Raw genomic sequence first — 18,122 nt, 5'->3', positions numbered from 1 at the left:
CGGGCTGAGCATAAAGCGGAATATTGCTGCGCGCATTAGCGTTGCACATATCTGTTATAGAAGTACTATATAGGTCTCGCGTTATCAATTTATAGAAGATCAACCCGGCAGCTCAGGAATATCGCTGCCCTGCAATTCATGTAACTCATGCCCACTCAGCTCTCCACCTGCTCGATGTCCCGAGCCCATCTCGCTCATAACTTTGACCTGCCCTTGACTGCCTTGTACTTCTTGTGAGGCACTCGAGTCCGCTTCAACCCAGTTCTTGAGCTTCGCATCAGGTTCAAGTTCGCTAACGCGATTGGCATGCATGCGATCATTCTGTTCCATTTGCGTTTTCCGTCGAGGAATCACAAAACAGAACCACCAAACCGCGATTGCTCCTATAATAGCTGCCACGATGGCCCCGACAACGATTCCTGCAATAGCACCACTGCTGAGACCGTTACTTTTATTACTACCTGTTTTCGGTCCAATGCTAGCTGTTGCTGTGGGTGTTGAGAGAGGCTCTATTGTGACGATATTTGACGCTGCGCTGGCATTCCAGACACGCGGGTGGACTGAGAAGTTGCTCCGCTCATAGTCTACAATCACATACGCTTCCTGAAGAAATGTGCGTCCAAGGGTGTATTGCGTGTCATTGGCAGCCTGTTTCAACGGAAAGTACGAGGAACTGTTTGATACCAACGGGTATTCAGCAGTCAAGTCGAAAGCAGCGTACGGCAAAGTTATGTTAACTGATGAACCACCTAAAACTGCTGCCTCGATTGTGAATATTACCGATGGGTTGGCAGTGAGAAGCTGCTTATGTAGAGTATCATTGACCAAATATAGTCCTGCTGTACTGTTGTATGTCAGGTTAAAGGCTGATTCAAATGCCTGACACGCTGTTACAGGGAGATATATCTCAGCGACAGAGGTGTCAATAAAGATATTGATGGAGCCTGATGACAACATGTTTAATTCCTCACTAATATTTGTCGTTATCGATGAGAGGCCAACTGTGAGATCTCTAGTCTGATCGCTATTAAAATCATAAGACGAGTCAGTGTCCTGGAATTTGGAAGTGTCGTATCCGCCCAGGATAAGTGTACCTAGGGCCTTGTTCAGTCGGTATGGCGCGCCGGCGGTGTAACTGTAGGATAGACTAGGGATATGGCTTTGATTTTTGAGTAAAGACATGAAGCTGGTTTGAGGGTCGTTCAAGGTCGTGAAATTGATTGGCTGCGGATTTAATGCGAATATGCCGAGATAAAACTCTGTCCCTGCTACACCGCCGACAACAGAATGGTTAACCGTCGGGCCTCCGCCTCCTTGATATCCGAGGCCGACTGTGGAACAAGTAAATCCTTCCATTCGCGAACGTCATTGTTGGAGTACAAAACTCACCAGTATCATAGCCAAATTCCCCCGCATCGTTATGGCCCAAACTGGCTTCAAACCCTAGATTGTAATCCCCAATCTGGCTCCATGTTGTTGATGTGCTCGTATTGAAGAGTCCACCACGAAGATCGGCGCAGTTGTACGGCGCACTCGACGAACAGCCCAGGGGCAGAACAACTAATGTTGATGTCGACGAGGTACCGGGAAGAACACGGACATTCTGGGCTGGAGTGCCAACGCGGAGCTCAAACGAAGACCATGGTCCATCGTTCCCTTCACTTTATCCCGTACAATGCGTGAGTTTACCACCTCGGAATATATACTGGAAGAAGCTCAACTCACAAATACTGGCTTGGAGATACCTCCACTGGAGCTGGTAACACGCGGGCAGCGATTTCCTTCGCACAGCATGGCTGAACAAATGCGAAGAAGCTACCTAGCACTACGACGACCACCCACATCTCTCTCTATGTGCCTGTTATTTTGTAAGATCTTTGCGATTGATTGATCTGGCATGTAGTCAAGCTCAAGATGAAGAGAAGCACCCAGGTGAAATTCTAGCCCTCCAAAGCCTGCTAATAATTCTAGTGTAAGCTAAGTAGCAGGATCGGGGATGGCCGCTCGCGATTTTCCGTTTTTATTGAGTGAATAATATGAATGGGGCGCAGTCAGGATACGGAAATTGGATCGTTATTGTTCGGCATGTGGATTTCTTTCTATGAACTTGGTATACAATTAAGTTAAGCAATACTTACTACGAGTCATGGGCTAGCAAATTATCCCATTGTAGTCTAGCCTGGTAGTGCAGGCTTTCGACTAGGACATGCTTTATTTCTGCTTAGGAAGGGTTCACCCGATTTCGATCCTCGTAGGCAGAGGCTCGAGCTCCCAGTTTTTGTTGGCTGCTACTAAAGTCTTATAGATCACAGTGCTGACTCCGTCATATTTGTACATTCCACACACCAAACAGTCCTATTGCGATGTGACAGGAACTGACAGCTTTTGACGTGTTCTTCAACGCCTCCTCTACACAAAAGTCAAATAAAGTAGCTCCGTTCACCGCGAAATGAAATTGGACAGGAACAGCCGCAGCTGACAGATAAACTTTGGGCGTTGATAAACCATGTCAAGCTACAGAGGGAAATTTCAAGGTTTCCCACGCCAACTTGTGATATTTATGTAAATTCGTTAAATTTACGTAAACCCCCTAGTGCATATACTCATCCCAAGTAGCCAAGGCAATCAGGTACATCAGCCATTATTCCCAATCATTTGTCATCCACGTGTATAGTTGCTTACCTTGTGGGCTTACGACCTATGTAAGGGCTCAGAAGAACGTCGTTGGCTAGATAGCCCGCTTACAGTTGAAAAAAACATTTACTAGTCACCACGGGGTAAACAGGTTAAGCAAACAGTTTATATGCACTTCGCTTCGTATATGTAGCTTGGGTGCCTGGAAATTGCAGCCTTCTTCATTATAAGGCCTGGTAATTGCAGAGGACGACGAGACCGGAAAAGCACATAAGGTCCAGACTATACTTTTGTCCCTCCACTCTTCAGTTCGTCAACAAAGGGGAAAATGCAGCTTCGTCCGTTCGCAACCTTGATCGGGTTGTCCATTCTGGGAAGCGCAAATGGATCTCCAGGTTTGTTTAACAGTCAATCCCAGAAGCACCAACATTGATCAGTATATGCAGTGGTATATGGAAATGCTTCCACGCCTGCAATAACTCCAACTCCAACACCAACTTCGAGTTCAGATGGCGGGTACGCCTCTGGCAGTCCTACTCTATGCTACAATACTGACTTTGTGGGTGTGATCTTGGACGCCTACTCCGGTCTATCTACCGATCCGGGCCTACAATGCCAATGTCTTACCCAAATCTCGAATTGGCTCTCCACCACCAACCCAGGAACTCACACTCTTACACGGAGTATCGCGATTGGAGTGACGACAACGACCGAGACGACCGACGGGATCACGACAACGATTACAACGGAAGCCGTCACTGTTGGAACATACACCCTAACCGAAAATGGTGCAGGCGCAGACGGGTTCTTTTAGTATGGTAGTGCTACGCCACCATGTGCGAGTTTCCCTATCTTTCCCCGTTGAAAAAGATCCCTCTAATCCGATACCCAGTGTTATTCATGCTCCGTTGCAGCGGCTACGGTGGAGATATTCTATTGGCAAACTCGTGTGTGGCAAAATACCATTTTCCCCCGAACTTCCAAACTAACTACCTACAGCTGCTCCGTCCGATGTGGTGACATCCTTCGTATCTGACGACATTACCTAGTACGTTTACCCTATTCAAACCCTTTAATCTAATTATAACATGCGCAAGCGTCTCCCCGAGCGTCTATATTGGATTCTCCTCGCTGTATGCATATGACTACTGCGGAACTGTTGGTCAGCCATACACAAACACCACAATCGCCTTTGACCAAGACGAACTGTCCACAGTGCAGTACGTGGAGCAAACATTGACATACAACACAACGGCCAATGTCGGCACGGGCACCAGCACCGTCTGGTCGACCTTTCCCACCACGTCGACCTACTATTCAAGCACCACGCCAGCGCCGCTCAATTTCGAGGTCCTCGGCCAGAATTGCTCGACTATCTCGGGGTATACCTATGTGCCGGGTAACCCATCGGCAGAGCATGTATTCGGGTGTAGGCTTTTCCCTCCTCTTTTGACTATATATTGCGTGTCATTCAGGCAACCTGACATAAATGTCTAGCTGTCGACCCCTGTCATCCAGTCATCGTCGTACCGAGTCGCATAAAAAGGTTACAGCCATCGTGGAATACCTGCGATGGTAATGCTATTGGCGGGTACGTTCGACCCTGGGTCCAGTCTTTCATTTCCGTTTATTGACATTTACTGAACAGTTTCTACGACCCCCCTTACCCTTTGACGTCGGTGTCTGGATTGCTTCCGCCCACTACCACAACTTCCCAGCCAACTTCGACCCAACCGGCGGCTCCGGGGTCGACGGCGACGAGTATTCCACAGCAAACCTCGACAACTCCGTTCCTAGATCAAGAGCCGACAACGACGGCGTCGGTTGGCAATCCGGGTACTAGGACTAGTCCTGCTTCCGAGACTTCCATTAGTACCGCTACTGGTTCTGGATCGGGCTCAGGCTCTGAGTCTAGCTCTGGTTCAGGAAGTACAGACTCCGGCTCAGGTTCAGGAAGCACAGGCTCAGGTTCAAGCTCTGGCTCCGGTTCCAATTCAGGTTCAGATTCAGGATCTGATTCGGGCTCAGGTTCGGGAAATACAGGCTCGGGTTCAAGTTCGGGTTCAAGCTCTGATTCAGACTCGGGTTCGGGTTCGGGTTCAGGCTCTGGGTCTAGCTCGGATTCAGGAAGTACAGGCTCCGGATCAGACTCTCGAGGCGGCAGCACGAACACTGCAGTAGGATCATCTGGTACAGGGACAGGAACAGGAACAGGAAGCGGATCAGGCAGTGGATCTGGCAGCTCTGGGTCTGACTCTGGAGAGACGGATGGAACCAGTACTATATCCTCATCTCCTGGCTCCCCTCTAGCTACCGGCGCCGCATCACGACCTAGCCTAATGCTACATACCAGTGGGCTAATCGCTCTAGTTTCTTTTCTTTTTTATCGTTAATCTGACCGATTCTAATGATATAGTGTAGACAATGCGCATGATGAACGCATGATTAATGTAATTAAAAATGGGAGTAATTGATAAATATAATTTTGTGGTATCAATTGATGAAATAGAGTAGCGGCTTGATAAACTATTTCCTGGTCAATCATAATTTTAACGAGTGAACAACTTAGAAAAAGAATTCAATTAACCAAATACTGCTTGCTCGGGATTAACAGACGCTGAGCAGAAATTCGTTAGTCTTACCGTTACGCTGGGAATTTTAGGGTTAGGGTTAAAATGCTAGGTCCCGAACGCCCGGACTCGCAGTCCAAATTCCTGGATCGGGGTCACATCGAAGTATATATTAGGAAAGGAGTCATGGAATGTACTGGTTCATGTTTCAGGTTCGTAGTTAGCCTATGGCAATTACGTTTGTTCTGAGAAATTACATGAATGGTTTGCAAAATCGTGGCTCACAGTAAATACATTCGACTATCTGAGATGGAACGTGATTTCTGTCATTCCCTGGGGAAATGAAAATACATCATTTCGATTAGAGCTTAAATATTTGAATCACTTGAATGTCATTGATCATTATCATCAAAATGACAATCCCTCAAATTCACTGAATAATACAAGAAGCCTGTTGGGTATATACATTCTAGAACAAATCAAATCTATAGCAAAATCAAGGCTATCACCATCCGTATCTTGACCCTGCCTCCTTTTTATTCCTCCTCCCAGCAGCAAAGCTTTCCTCGAGCGCATCCCTTTGTGAACTTGCCGCCTGCACAAGCTGTTTGAGGGAGTGTTTCCCAGGTGCGATCGCTCGAACCGGGTTGTGCTGTTGTGCGGCAAGCTCGTCTTGGGTTGTATTTGAAAGCATTTCTTGGTTCGCGGCATACTCCGTGTCTGTGTTGAAGTTGACAACTCGGGAAGTTGGCATTGATGAATTACGGCCCATTAGTTGTCGTCTCTCGGCGCGAGAGAGATTCAGATCGTTCGCGATTGCGTCGAGACTTGATTCTTGCTTTGTAGAGGGTGTGGGATAGGATGATGATGCTTGGTTATGATATTCCAACGAGGCGGAGTCTTCTTGCGGATCATTGGCGGCCGAAGGGTTGAATAGAATTGATTCATATCCGCTAGTGGTCTCGACTGGCGCTGCTTTCTCTTCGTTAGAGAAAGAGAACAAGCTGACCTTGGGTTTTGGAGGTTCGACTGGCTTGGGAGCTTCAGTGGTCGTCGAAGCTATAGGTTCCAAAGCAGTGGCTTTCGGCGCTACCGCTGTCTTTGCATTCTTCGCGCTGGCTTTGGCAGCCACGAACGCCGCCGACTTTTTCTTTGGTCCGCTGCGAGCCACAGACAGCGGCTTGAAAACCATTGCATTTCCTTTCTTCTTGTAATTTTCCTCCTGGAGCAAACTCCCTTCCTTGTTATCACCAGCAAACCCTCCGGGCTTCGGTATCGTGTCATCCTTGTTGCTACCAGCAACTTCATTGAGAGCCTGCTCCTGACGCAGCTCAGCATCCGCATGACGGTCGAATCCCGGCGCAGATCCTGTTTTCAGACTGAAAGGATTTCGAGAAGCTCCCGTGCTATTCGCAGTGGCAGTAGCCGCCGGTTGGTTCGCGCGCTTGGGTGCTGGGAGGATCGAATTGAAGCCAGAAAATAACCCCTCCCCGTTTGTTCTCGGTTTCTTCCTCGCCGGTCCATCTTCATCGCCCTTGGCTTCTGGTTTGATCTCGGGCAGTGCGACTTTTATTTTCCGCGGGTTTCCTCGGTCGACTAATGACGAGTATTTTTGCGGCGCATTTGATGATTTCGATTCGGCGGGCGCTGGCTCTTTGCTCAGAACTTGGGGCTGGGGCTGATCCTCCGAGTCGGAGCCCTCTGAGTCGGAATACTGCACAAGAGCCATTGTGAGCGGTACATACAGTTGCTGATGTGATATGTGACGGATGGTGAAGGATCGACGATGTATCTGCGATGAATCTGCGGCACTTGGCGTCAGGCGGGCACCTGTAATTACGCTGCAGACAGCAGCCGCACGGACCATGCGGAGAGCCTCACCATCGCGTTCATGGTATCTGCCCCCAACTTACAGCAGTATCATATTACTTCATATTTTACATCTAATTATAGTCATTATTCTAATTTTAAGTGATGAGAACCGCCTCTGGACACCCCCCTAGACACCTTACCCCTACAAGGACCTCTCTAAATCCTGTATATAAACATAACCAAACTAACCCACTCAAATACATGTATAATAAAGAGTTTTTGCATCTAAGTATCTTTTACCAGGACCGTGATGGAGAGGGTGGAATTGAAATTTACTATCTTCATTAATTACATAAATAAATACCATTTAGGTTGCACCCATACGCATTTTTAACGTTGATGTTCATACTCACGAAGGATGCCTCACAAAAACCGAGCTATGTACAACCCGATACCTTGGATTAACATTTCAAAGATTAGAGGCACTATTTACCAAGTTAGCCGAAAATATATTTTCGAGAAAACATAAGAACAAGAAAGAAAAAAATGCCGACCTACCTGCCACATGGACGCATTTTGATACGTGCATGTATACGGCTCTGCACAAACAAAACTTCCAGTCCAATTTGTTCCTCCGCATTGTCCATGCTGCTCCACAGCCGTGGGAGTGTCCAAAGCCAGGATTCTCTCTGATGCATGTTCTGCCGCCACCACAATATATGCAGACGGATTCGTGGTCACAATGCCGGGGAAAATACTGGCGTCAACAACAAACAGATTATCAGTGCCGTAGACGCGAGTATCAAGATCTACGACGGCTGAACCATTGAGACGGCCGTCATCAGTACCGAGCTTGCAGGTCCCTATGAAATATGACATGAGAATTTTGCGGGTACTTTTGTTATGGTGGGGTTGACTTTAATACCTATCCAATGGTTTGACCCTCTATTCGTATATGAAATCGTCATCTAACGGTCCAAAATTAGTCGGTTTGCCATTCACATATGTTATATAATTGTAATATGACTGATGTGGCAGGCATACATTATTGACAAAATCCGTCACCGACTCATTTGCAGTGGGATATGTCCAGGTAAGATTAGCAACATTTTTCAGGGCATTTTGCAAATTAACAATGCCCTGAATGACTGCCTGGATATCGTTTTCATTGCGTAAGTACGGTAATGTCGAGACCTCTGTGTTCAGACCAGATGTTATCGTCATTCGGCCACGTGAAGTTGCGCCCCTGCCAAGGTATTGGGTCATAGTCATTGCATCTGAGGTCTTCTATCAGCATACATCTCAGTGGTAGTTTAAAACGGAGAATAACATACTGCCGTCAGGGGTCCCATGTGATCCTTCAACGCGGGCTGTCCATTGTAGCTGACGAACGATTCCATCGGCACCCTCAATCTCGTCCCAGAACCTGTATTTATCTATCAACGTGGTACAAGATGAAGAGAAACTATTAGACTTACATCGGACCGATATTGGGTGCAGCTTGTGTTAGGATACCAGTCCGATTGCCTAACGTTAGTCAGCAAGCCCTGGTATGTCTGAAGCTCACTATTCCCTTACTCAAATAATCCGCGGCATCAGTCTTGTCTGGATCGTTATATGATGCATAAAAATCATAGTATACCACATCCGGATGGGTTACGACGACGTCGGTCTTCCCTCGTTAGTGGTTTTACGAAAGAGACAGAATGGTTACTCACACCGACATGGTCTTCCAAATTATAACCAATAGGGAGATCGATCCAGGAGGTATTGGAGATCATTGTGGGACCATCTGTAGACGACTGAACCACTTCCAATTGGTCCGTAGGCCCAATACCACCTACCACAGTTAAGAAATTTTTAATAACTGAAAAGACTTTTCATACTTACTTCGCATTAGGATCTTTGGTGAGCCAAAGGCTCCAGCTGAGAGAATAACTCTTCCTGTAACAGATGTCAAGTTCACGGTTCCTTCATAACCTCCATCAAAATACGCTTCAACCTCTACCCCAGTGACGTGGCCTCCAGTTCTTATCACCTTTTTGACTGTTGTATTCAGCCAGAGATGGAAATTGCTTCTAGCTTTTGCAGTCACGAGGTATGTAGCCATTGGCCCACCACGCTCACCGTGAGAGTACATATACTCAGTATGTCCGTACGTATGATTTTTCAATTCTGGATAATCATTGACGGTTATAGACTCCCATCCGGAACCTTCTAACCCACCTGCTATTACGTGGAAACCTTGTTGTAAGTATAGCTTCCCGTCAGTCGATGGGTGGTCAGTTCCAGGTATTCGTGAGAACACCCTTTCTGTGGCGTTCTCCATGTCGGCGGACTGCCAACCATCAGGGAAATTGTAATCCCAATCGAGAGAATATGGCTAAATTGGGCTGTCAGTTGGAAAAAAATCAGGGGTTTACCTAGGATATCATTTTCACACTCACTTTCCACCAAAGTCCGGCATTAACTGCTGTTCCCCCACCTAATACACAGCCTGCCATCGGCTGCACGTCCGTACATGCAATATCAGCAGAGTCAACCCAGATCTCGTTGTAAAATCCGGGGACGTCGAAGCGTGTCAGGTTTGACCCTCCCACCCAGTCAGGTTTCAAAGTACCACCCCAACGGCCAGATGATGGTGGGCCCTTTTCAATAAGTAATACACTCTTTCCACCTTCACTCAGTTTATCGGCGAGTGGAATACCCCCTGCTCCACCGCCAACCACAATATAGTCAAATACAGAGCCGCTGGGTACGGGAACCGATGTAGGGGTTGGTGAGGCGTCACCACCCCCGCAGCCTCCGGTCACAGTCTTATTGGCGAGGGTTGCCCAGGTGTCATAAGACGAGCTAGTAGCATGGTCGTCAAGATCAGCAGTCCAAATATTTTGAGTGTCGTGCTGGACAAATGAGGCATTGTTTGGACAAGATGGATTTGTGGGCGATTGAACTGCGTGGGCCCATCCAAGGTCCAAATTGCCTTCGCTAGTTGATGCATTGCCGCTCGTGCCATCTTGTTCCCATGATAGACAATCTTTGCACCGAAATATCAAAGTATAGTTTGTATTGGTGATAGTTGAAGATATCTGAGTGAGCGTTGCGTTTCCTTTGTACAGATCGGGCAAAACATAGCCATTGGCCCACCGAAAGGTTGTTAAAATGGTTCCGTTATATGGATAGGCCATCAACAGCAAATTACCGACCATCGTGCTTCCCATAGAAATCCCACACCATCCAGTCGATGTGGAATTCGTGGACGAGCATTGCTTTAGGCGAATATAGTTAGCGACATTCATTTATCTTCTTTTCTGCGGTGATTCAAGAAATACTGACAAGATACCCAATGAATTCAGTCGCATCCGTGGTCAACGCGTCTTTCGGAAGGGCGATACCGAATGTCATGCCACCTTGGGTCAGGGTAGAAGGAACCGGCCAGGTATCGAAGGTGATCCCTGTCCCGGGGTCTTTGTAGACCGTCGGTGTGGAACTTTGGGCGAGACATAATTGAACGACTGGGATTTATTTTCAATGTCAGTACTCTTTTTCAAGATCACAGCAACCAGAGAAAAGAGTGCTTATTTGTACATGGTAGTGTACTAACGATAATCCGAACGAGTTTATCGAATATCATCATATTGGCCAGGTCCTTTTATGCATCCTATAACATAGTTACATCAAGGAGTTATTTCTGGAGAAGACTGTTGTTGGATCGGCGGTTATGACAATCTATCCAGCAGCTGTGATTCACTACAGAAACTGTAGGGCAGAGCAGAATAAGGCGAGTTGATTGACGAACCCGATTTCAGGCACGAGTTCTCCTATATAAATTGATGTGTGAAATGACAAATAAGGGCCTTGAGATCAGTCCCATTATCTCCTCTTGCTATGTAGTAGGTTCCGTAGGAATCCATGCGGAGAAAAACAGCCAGCAAAATGACCATCAGCTTTCCAACCTGCGGAGATTTAATCGACTATGCAGATCGTTTCGCCGACGCTGGCATGGTTCTTGGCGGCTGGCTTTCTATGTAGATCGGGAGCATTACTGAACAACGACATTATTTGATCGACATGGCATGCACCAACTCAGGACCATTACATATGTGCAAAACTCGCAGAGGTCTGGTCCTATTTTCCATGTTATTAAGTCTAAATATACAGAAGTATATTTTTCATAAATTATGTATCACCGTTACTATCATATAGAGTGCTTTTTTGACGTTGTAATGTTTCGTGTAGACGATTTGCTTGAATGGAATCTTAGATACTTGCAATTTCCGCAGAATGCTCGCGATTTCCCCGCAATTCCCTTCCAAAAGCCTGGGTTACACAGGTCCCAACCCAGCGCACAGCACGTACCTGGGTAACTACCGGCAGTGTTTGGATAGGATTCCGGACTCTGTTCGTGTACAACCTAGGAGACGCCTGAAAGATCAGATCCCATTCGCACAGAACAGTCAGCTTGAAGAACTGCTCGTATTCTGCAATTATGCTGAAGCTAATATTGATGCTCTCAAGTGCTGTGTGAATTTCGAGAATTGCGTGGTGATGGGAGACGCCGACCTCAATGTATCTATTTCGGATGTGATGACGCTGATAAGAAAAGGACTTAGGTCTGTTGAATTGATATTAACCCGTGGATCATCCCCTATTTTATCCTTACTGAGAGCTTGAAACTTAATATTTTGGAATTTCCAGAAGCTCTTGCGGGTTTCTGAAACATATCGGAGCAGGGTTTTTGAGAGAGAAATGAGCGATATTTTGACAGATCCCGTACATCTCCAGATGTCTCCACTACGGGCGCCTGTTACCAGTCAGTGGGCTCAGGAAGGTGAGGCTGGAAGCGGCAACATCTCTATCATACGATGCCTCTGGTCATCCGCGCTGTAGAGAAAATTCTGCAAACCTACGGCAAAAATGGCCTTACTAACTCTGTTTTATTAACAATTTTATGAGGAAAGCATGTCTACTTGTATTCAGGACGCCATAACTCTCGTTGCATATACTAGTCCCACCTCAGCGGAAAAAACAATGCTGCAGACTGTTGAGAAGCCCTCGTGTCCCTTACGGTATGGCATATCCTGTTTTTATATATATATATATACGTATATAAGATAACTTAATCGTTTCTATCTAGTGAAAACAGTTGATCTAAATACATCAATTGATATGTATCTAGTCGAATCCGGGTACAGTTTCCTGACTAGGAAATCCAACCCATCGGCCTTCTCCGGTCATCCTTGAAACATCGCTTGGAGGCAGTAAATAAAACCGCATACGCCACAGTGATCTACGAATATCCCTCAACTGATTGGTCTATCGCAATTCACTCACTGCTACTGAAAAACTAACTTGAAATCTAACATCACTGCCACCCATAATTAGGTAATATCCAGCCATTGGGTGGTACGACTCTGAAGATATTCACAATTGTAACGGTTTTAATGAAGTCTATTTCCTTAAACAATTCGAACCCCATGAAATTGGTCACCTAAATACGCCACCTGCTCGCATCTAAACGCCACAGAAAAAAGGAAGATCGAAGTGCGGATTCGAAAATGCGGATCACGCGTATGTTATGCAGGGTTATGAGCGACTTATGTCGCGCTGCGAGGAAAATTTGCGCGGTTCCAAGACTCAAGCTCCACAACATCGCCAATTCCGGTATGTCGCCCCCATATTAATGATCAGATTCGTGGGTTAGAGTCTTGGCTTCACTAAGTTTTTTCTGACTTCCCAGTACAAAATAAAAGAAATTTCTACATTTGAATTAATACCTCAAACCAACATGACCAGGCAGTGCCGACTCATGACCAAGAAGTACTCGGTTTTTTTTCCCTGGTTATTATCACTAGCATTTTTATACTCCCGATAGCCTGAAAAAATGGGCGTAGCTTCTGTTCACAGCAATGACAGCATCCGGGGAGCCAAGCAGAAAAAGGACTCGTGTGCTCATGGATCTTTAACACACTCCAACGCCAGCGACAAGGATGCCAACGCGACAGAGCGACAGGATACTGCAAACACATCGGAACTAGTAAGAAATAGATCTACTCTGCAGGTTGCTTTCATGTCATTTGTTCTAGCTTCCATTCCATATGGACTGTCAACCACTATGTTTTATCCCCTTATCAACGGAGGTCCCGTAACTATCATCTGGGGATGGCTTGCAGTTTCATTGATCATCATCTGCGTGGCAGCGTCCCTTGGAGAGATCACAAGCGTATATCCTACCGCTGGCGGAGTTTATTATCAAACGTTTATGTTGTCGCCTGTCCGATGGAGAAAGTTAGCAGCCTGGACTTGCGGCTGGTCTTACGTTGCTGGCAACATCCTCATTACCCTGGCCGTCAACTTTGGAACGACGACATTCCTCGTTGGATGTATCAACGTTTTTGAGTCCGAAATTGGAATTGGTGGGCTTGCAAGTGAGACCTATCAGCAGTTCCTGATTTTCGTTGGCATAACCTTAGTATGCAACGCCGTCTCGGCACTAGGAAATAGATGGCTACCCTTACTTGATATATGCACCCTTTCCCCCGCTTTGGCAGTATTGATCCATAGCTGATTTCCTTCCAGACCTTTGCCATCTTTTGGACATTCGCAGGCTTGATCGCTACTATAGCTTGTATTTTGGCCCTAGCTAAGAATGGTCGACATTCAGCTGATTACGTCTTTGGACACTTTGAGCCCATGTCCGGCTGGACCTCCGGCTGGGCATTTTGTGTAGGCCTTCTGCAGGCAGCCTATGCGACATCTTCTACCGGAATGATTGTATCGTACGTCCTAGAAGACCCAATGCGATTACCCCATCAACTAGCTTACACTCCCTTGTAGCATGTGCGAAGAAGTTCAAAACCCGAGCGTCCAAGTCCCAAAAGCTATGGTCGGAGCAGTGATTCTCAACACTTTCGCTGGACTCCTTTTCCTCATTCCTTTGGTTGTCGTCCTTCCCGATCTCTCCGAACTTGTCACTATTGCATCCAGCCAACCTGTCCCCGTGATCTTGAAATCTGCGGTCGGTAACTCTGGCGGTGCATTCGCCCTGTTAATCCCGCTTATCGTCCTTGCTATGCTATGCGGCATAGGCTGCACGACTGCTGCCTCGCGCTGTGTGTGGGCATTTGCGCGAGATGGTGCCATACCAGGTTCACATCTGTGGAATCGAGTGGACAAATCCCTTAACATGCCTCTCAATGCAATGATGCTTAGTATGATAGTACAAATTGCTCTTGGACTCATTTACTTTGGCTCGGTTACAGCATTCAATGCCTTCTCTTCTTCCGGTGTTATCTTTCTGACTGTCAGCTATGCGGTACCCATTGCCGCCTCACTCTTCACCGGACGCAAACAAGTGAAAAATGCCAGCTTCAATCTCGGTGTCTGTGGTGTGTTCTGTAATGCGGTTGCTCTTTGTACGTTACTTTCATTTTCTCGACTACATGCATAGTCATACTAATCCGCTATTAGGCTGGACTGCGCTTGCAGTTCCCCTCTTTTGTATGCCCACATACCTCCCGGTTACTGCGGAAACGGTTAATTACGCCTGTGTCGTCTTTGTTGCCGTTATAGTCATTGCCTCCGGATGGTACTGGATTTGGGGCCACAAAAACTACCAAGGTCCTCTCGAGAATGGAATTCCAGTAGGTGTTGAACACCATACGTCAGATATATCATCTGAAGAAGTGGTCATTTGAGAGCCTCCGAGGACTTTGGAATATATATAATATCGTTTCATTCATATATCTTCAATTGGAAATCTTCAAATGTTGAATATTGGAAAGTAGCGCTGACTACTAGGAGACTCGCAGCATACATTAACGTACTCCAGGTGTGGAGCCCAGTAGAACGAATCCTGATTCTGCGCATTTGATCGAGTATTAAACTGTGAATCTCGGCTACAAATATTGTATTCACAGTGCATATCAAGTAAACATCTATACAAATATCCAGAAGAGAACTATTCACGAGGCTTCATTTATTACTTTAAACAGTAATGATTATGTATTATTTCAAAAGTCTATTATCGATTTTTGCTTCTTTCTATTCATCATATATTAAATGACGACATGCTGGTTTGACAATTGGAGTGTCGCCCATGGATTTCATTTAAAAAAAAACCGCTACCATCACATGCGCGAGTAGGCCTTTTTGCTCAAAAATGTCAAAATTTAACGGAAAAAATAAAGGTCTCGCGGGGAATCGAACCCCGGTTTGCAGAAGATCAGCCAATCAAATTGGACATCAGAATCTGCCGTGCTACCGTTACACCACGAAACCATTTGTTGGTGGGTTTTTCAAATAAAGCTTTAAGAAGGTGAACCATAATTGTTCAGCATAAATCATCCGCCTTCCAGAGTTTCATAATTTTTCAGTGGCACATTAAGTGCACTATAATTTCCAATACTTTTAAATAGATATAAGCTACATATAATAGTTCTCGTTATATACTCTAAAGTCAAACTAATTAATCTAAAGTCCCTGATAACACCTCTATACAAATATAGAGTGGTTGGTGTTGATTCTATATAAAAGACATGATATAAATTACAGGGGACTAGAGGATCACATCATTGATGTCTCAGCACCAGACATCTATATATACTAGGCCAAGTCCTCTGTGTGTTATTAAAGCCTTATTCATTCCTTAGTTCGGTACAAGCATAATTCTCTATTCATGTATGTATTTACAAGTCTGGCTGGTTAATAAAGCTTTAATAAAGTAAAATGATGTTAGAGGCGCCGATATTGAAATAAGTAAAGGAAACACTGAGTTTCCTGGGCTCACAAGTTGTTTAGTCTATTGTCTGAGTGTGGGATATCCTCTCAACCTCACGTCGCATTTCATCGAAGCCCACTCACTGCTCGACATCCTCGATATTAAACAGTGCATACATTGGTCAGTAAACTAGGGGCGGTCCGATTGTATCTGCGCTAAACCCGCCAGCCGGTAGAGCACATTTCTTAGCCAATAAGAATTGGTACTAACCCCTCGCAACCGTTGCGCGTGCGCATGGCACATGCTCGTATGCACAACATCTCCGGTCCTGTCAGCACGTGTGTTGTCCACATGCATACTTATTTACCAAGGATTAGATGCCATACTCCATACACCTTGCTCTCGCCCAGTTTGACGGACGTTATTCATTCTTATTCATTCCTTTGTAACACATCACCCGTATCGAGATTAATACATTCCACGGCGTGCTCCGCTCCAAATTCCCAATTTTCAACTCCCAATTCCCAATACAACGCTGGGCATATCCGTTTTGTCATGAGTTCTAGATAGTTTAAATGTATTGATACCCTCCTTTTTTTAACGATTTTCTTGTCTATCTTTACAAGTGAAAATGCCCTCAACGAGACCAGAAGAATTCGACTACACAGGCGTGCATGAGCCGCTGCTTGGCGATGATCGATCTGTGGACGTGCAAACGGGCAGCGATGAGGCCTTGAAGAATGACATATCGCCAGAGTCTGTTATACCGAAAGTGGTTGCAGTTATGATATGCTTCGTTTCTGTAGGGATATTCACTGGGTCGGTTGGGGTAGGTATTTTTGTCTCTACCATGTACCTGACATCTTGTACTAATCCCGAGATTCCTACTCTAGGCTCTGATTCCTTCAGTTAGTTCTCCCCTCCTGTTGTATTTTTCTCCTCCATTTCTGACTTGAACACAGCTAGAGACATATTACAATATCCAAGACGCCAAAGTGACTTTGATCTTGATCATGAGTGTAGCCGGATATCTGATTGGTGCCGCCAACCTCGACAGTATTCATCTGCTCACCGGCCGGCGAGGTGTTGCCCTCATAGCCGCCAGTTTACATGTCCTAGGGATTGCTATTCTTGCGACCAAACCAACATACGCAATCGCTCTTCTTGCGTATTTCTGCTGCGGCATGGGCACCGGATGCGTTGATGCTGGATTCTGTGCTTGGGCAGCCAATGTTCATCACGCGAACGCTGTTCAAGGCTCAATCCACGGGGCCTTTTCTGTGGGCTGTGTGGTTGGTCCTATTATTGTCGCGGCTCTGGAGAAAGCCGGATTGGAGTGGAATGTGTTTTATATGGTCATGGTAAGACACCATTCAGCTAGTTTCTCATTTGCGAGCCACGATCTGAGGCAGCGCTAGCTAGGAACATTTAGCATCGAACTGTGTGCTCTCCCCTTAGCCTTCCGACGTGATAACGGCCCGACATATCGCGCATCTAGGCTCGACGAGACTCGAGCTAAGGTGACACTTGCCGATGGAAAGCGGCCGATCATATACTGTGCCCTGTTTTACCTTTGCTACGTCGGGATTGAAAGTACGTTCCCCCGCCCCAGCAACAACATTGAATGTGCTAACTAATATCGCGACAGCATCTCTATCCACCTGGCTAGTAACCTTAATGAGCCGCAGTCGCGAAAGCTCCACATACGTTGCAGCGCTCACTTCATCAATGTTCTGGGGCGGCATGGCCATCGGACGATTCACACTGGGCCCTCTGGCACGCGCCGCCAATCTGCGACTAATCGTCATTGTATACATTCTTCTCTCTCTCCCAGTACAGCTATTCTTCCGTTTCTCTCTAAACGGCGGCCTGTCCTTGGCATTGGCAGGCGGCATCGGATTCTCATTTGGCCCAATGTTTCCGGCTGGAGTGCTCATGTTGAGTAGCCAGCTTCCGAAAAGCCTTCAGGTGCGAGGCTGTTCAGTTGCTGCTAGTGTAGGCCAGATTGGTGGTGCCGGCGCACCGTTTCTGCTGGGTTTGGTTGCGCAGTCGTTGGGCATTGAGCGATTGCTTGATCTGGTGCTGGTCATGACGATTTTGCTGCTTGTGATCTGGTTGAGGTTTTCTAGGCGTGACGAATGATGATACAATTTACCACTGTGTAAGTTTACTATTTGTGTATGCTGCGGGCGGTTACACTATTTCGGATTCTTATTATACATATTTGGAAATATGATATTTTTTTACGTACACATGTTGTGTCTGCAACCGTCATGACGCGTGCCTACATCAAGTAATATACATACTACCAGGGCTGAAATCAGGATGACATCCACAATTTCATAATAGCTCATCAAATAACATATTTCGATACTACACTTCGAAAT

The 18,122-nt window shown here is 46.2% G+C and overlaps 6 protein-coding genes and 1 non-coding gene across 7 annotated transcripts; 3 read left to right on the top strand and 4 right to left on the bottom strand.

Moving 5' to 3' along the window:
• Positions 1–99: 99 nt before the first annotated feature.
• BGW36DRAFT_354131 (aspartic peptidase domain-containing protein) lies at positions 100–1,899 on the bottom strand (the record flags this gene model as incomplete). The annotated part of the gene is made up of 4 exons (XM_046213494.1): positions 100–1,331; positions 1,390–1,661; positions 1,726–1,796; positions 1,843–1,899. 4 exons carry the CDS (start codon positions 1,897–1,899, stop codon positions 100–102), a joined length of 1,632 nt encoding a protein of 543 aa, XP_046078354.1.
• Positions 1,900–2,962: 1,063 nt separating this feature from the next.
• Positions 2,963–5,027, top strand: BGW36DRAFT_422272 (uncharacterized protein; the record flags this gene model as incomplete). Its single annotated transcript, XM_046219677.1, has 6 exons — positions 2,963–3,029; positions 3,081–3,422; positions 3,634–3,682; positions 3,732–4,063; positions 4,132–4,225; positions 4,283–5,027. The coding sequence occupies 6 exons, from the start codon at positions 2,963–2,965 to the stop codon at positions 5,025–5,027; spliced, it is 1,629 nt and encodes a 542-aa protein (XP_046078353.1).
• A 501-nt stretch (positions 5,028–5,528) lies between these two features.
• On the bottom strand, positions 5,529–6,992 carry BGW36DRAFT_368086 (mitotic checkpoint regulator, MAD2B-interacting-domain-containing protein). The gene has a single exon (XM_046214949.1). It carries the CDS (start codon positions 6,931–6,933, stop codon positions 5,710–5,712), a length of 1,224 nt encoding a protein of 407 aa, XP_046078352.1. The 5' UTR covers positions 6,934–6,992; the 3' UTR covers positions 5,529–5,709.
• A 338-nt stretch (positions 6,993–7,330) lies between these two features.
• Positions 7,331–10,870, bottom strand: BGW36DRAFT_17554 (cellobiose dehydrogenase). The gene is made up of 12 exons (XM_046209678.1): positions 10,605–10,870; positions 10,353–10,531; positions 9,464–10,285; positions 8,907–9,399; positions 8,735–8,856; positions 8,595–8,688; positions 8,495–8,543; positions 8,351–8,442; positions 8,061–8,293; positions 7,942–7,984; positions 7,575–7,879; positions 7,331–7,501 (listed from the first exon to the last, which is right to left on the bottom strand). Exons 1-12 carry the CDS (start codon positions 10,651–10,653, stop codon positions 7,493–7,495), a joined length of 2,490 nt encoding a protein of 829 aa, XP_046078351.1. The 5' UTR covers positions 10,654–10,870; the 3' UTR covers positions 7,331–7,492.
• A 1,822-nt stretch (positions 10,871–12,692) lies between these two features.
• On the top strand, positions 12,693–14,987 carry BGW36DRAFT_403251 (putative amino acid permease). Its single transcript, XM_046218891.1, has 4 exons — positions 12,693–13,539; positions 13,596–13,795; positions 13,854–14,431; positions 14,487–14,987. The coding sequence occupies exons 1-4, from the start codon at positions 12,901–12,903 to the stop codon at positions 14,711–14,713; spliced, it is 1,644 nt and encodes a 547-aa protein (XP_046078350.1). The 5' UTR covers positions 12,693–12,900; the 3' UTR covers positions 14,714–14,987.
• Positions 14,988–15,203: 216 nt separating this feature from the next.
• On the bottom strand, positions 15,204–15,296 carry BGW36DRAFT_t1. Its single transcript has one exon. It is a non-coding gene; the product is annotated as a tRNA-Gln (tRNA).
• Positions 15,297–16,033: 737 nt separating this feature from the next.
• BGW36DRAFT_311422 (major facilitator superfamily domain-containing protein) lies at positions 16,034–18,002 on the top strand. The gene is made up of 5 exons (XM_046212477.1): positions 16,034–16,564; positions 16,629–16,643; positions 16,698–17,096; positions 17,154–17,328; positions 17,384–18,002. Exons 1-5 carry the CDS (start codon positions 16,367–16,369, stop codon positions 17,875–17,877), a joined length of 1,281 nt encoding a protein of 426 aa, XP_046078349.1. The 5' UTR covers positions 16,034–16,366; the 3' UTR covers positions 17,878–18,002.
• The last annotated feature ends 120 nt before the right edge of the window (positions 18,003–18,122 follow it).

This window comes from Talaromyces proteolyticus (assembly GCF_021365285.1).
Source record: "Talaromyces proteolyticus strain PMI_201 chromosome Unknown BGW36scaffold_1, whole genome shotgun sequence".
Taxonomy (NCBI): Eukaryota; Fungi; Ascomycota; class Eurotiomycetes; order Eurotiales; family Trichocomaceae; genus Talaromyces; species Talaromyces proteolyticus.
Note: the sequence above shows the minus strand (reverse complement) of the source record. Positions and strands in the feature narration are given on the sequence as shown.

Coding starts and splice junctions, on each gene's coding strand:
- BGW36DRAFT_368086 (XM_046214949.1), bottom strand. CDS start 6,933: ATGGCTCTTGTGCAGTATTCCGACTCAGAGGGCTCCGACTCGGAGGAT.
- BGW36DRAFT_17554 (XM_046209678.1), bottom strand. CDS start 10,653: ATGATGATATTCGATAAACTCGTTCGGATTATCGTTAGTACACTACCA. Junction 8,857..8,906: donor ACCAAAGATCCTAATGCGAA/GTAAGTATGAAA, acceptor TAACTGTGGTAG/GTGGTATTGGGCCTACGGAC. Junction 8,294..8,350: donor ACATGGGACCCCTGACGGCA/GTATGTTATTCT, acceptor AGAAGACCTCAG/ATGCAATGACTATGACCCAA.
- BGW36DRAFT_403251 (XM_046218891.1), top strand. CDS start 12,901: ATGGGCGTAGCTTCTGTTCACAGCAATGACAGCATCCGGGGAGCCAAG. Junction 13,540..13,595: donor GATGGCTACCCTTACTTGAT/ATATGCACCCTT, acceptor ATTTCCTTCCAG/ACCTTTGCCATCTTTTGGAC. Junction 14,432..14,486: donor CTGTAATGCGGTTGCTCTTT/GTACGTTACTTT, acceptor ATCCGCTATTAG/GCTGGACTGCGCTTGCAGTT.
- BGW36DRAFT_311422 (XM_046212477.1), top strand. CDS start 16,367: ATGCCCTCAACGAGACCAGAAGAATTCGACTACACAGGCGTGCATGAG. Junction 17,097..17,153: donor ATGTGTTTTATATGGTCATG/GTAAGACACCAT, acceptor AGGCAGCGCTAG/CTAGGAACATTTAGCATCGA. Junction 17,329..17,383: donor TTGCTACGTCGGGATTGAAA/GTACGTTCCCCC, acceptor ATATCGCGACAG/CATCTCTATCCACCTGGCTA.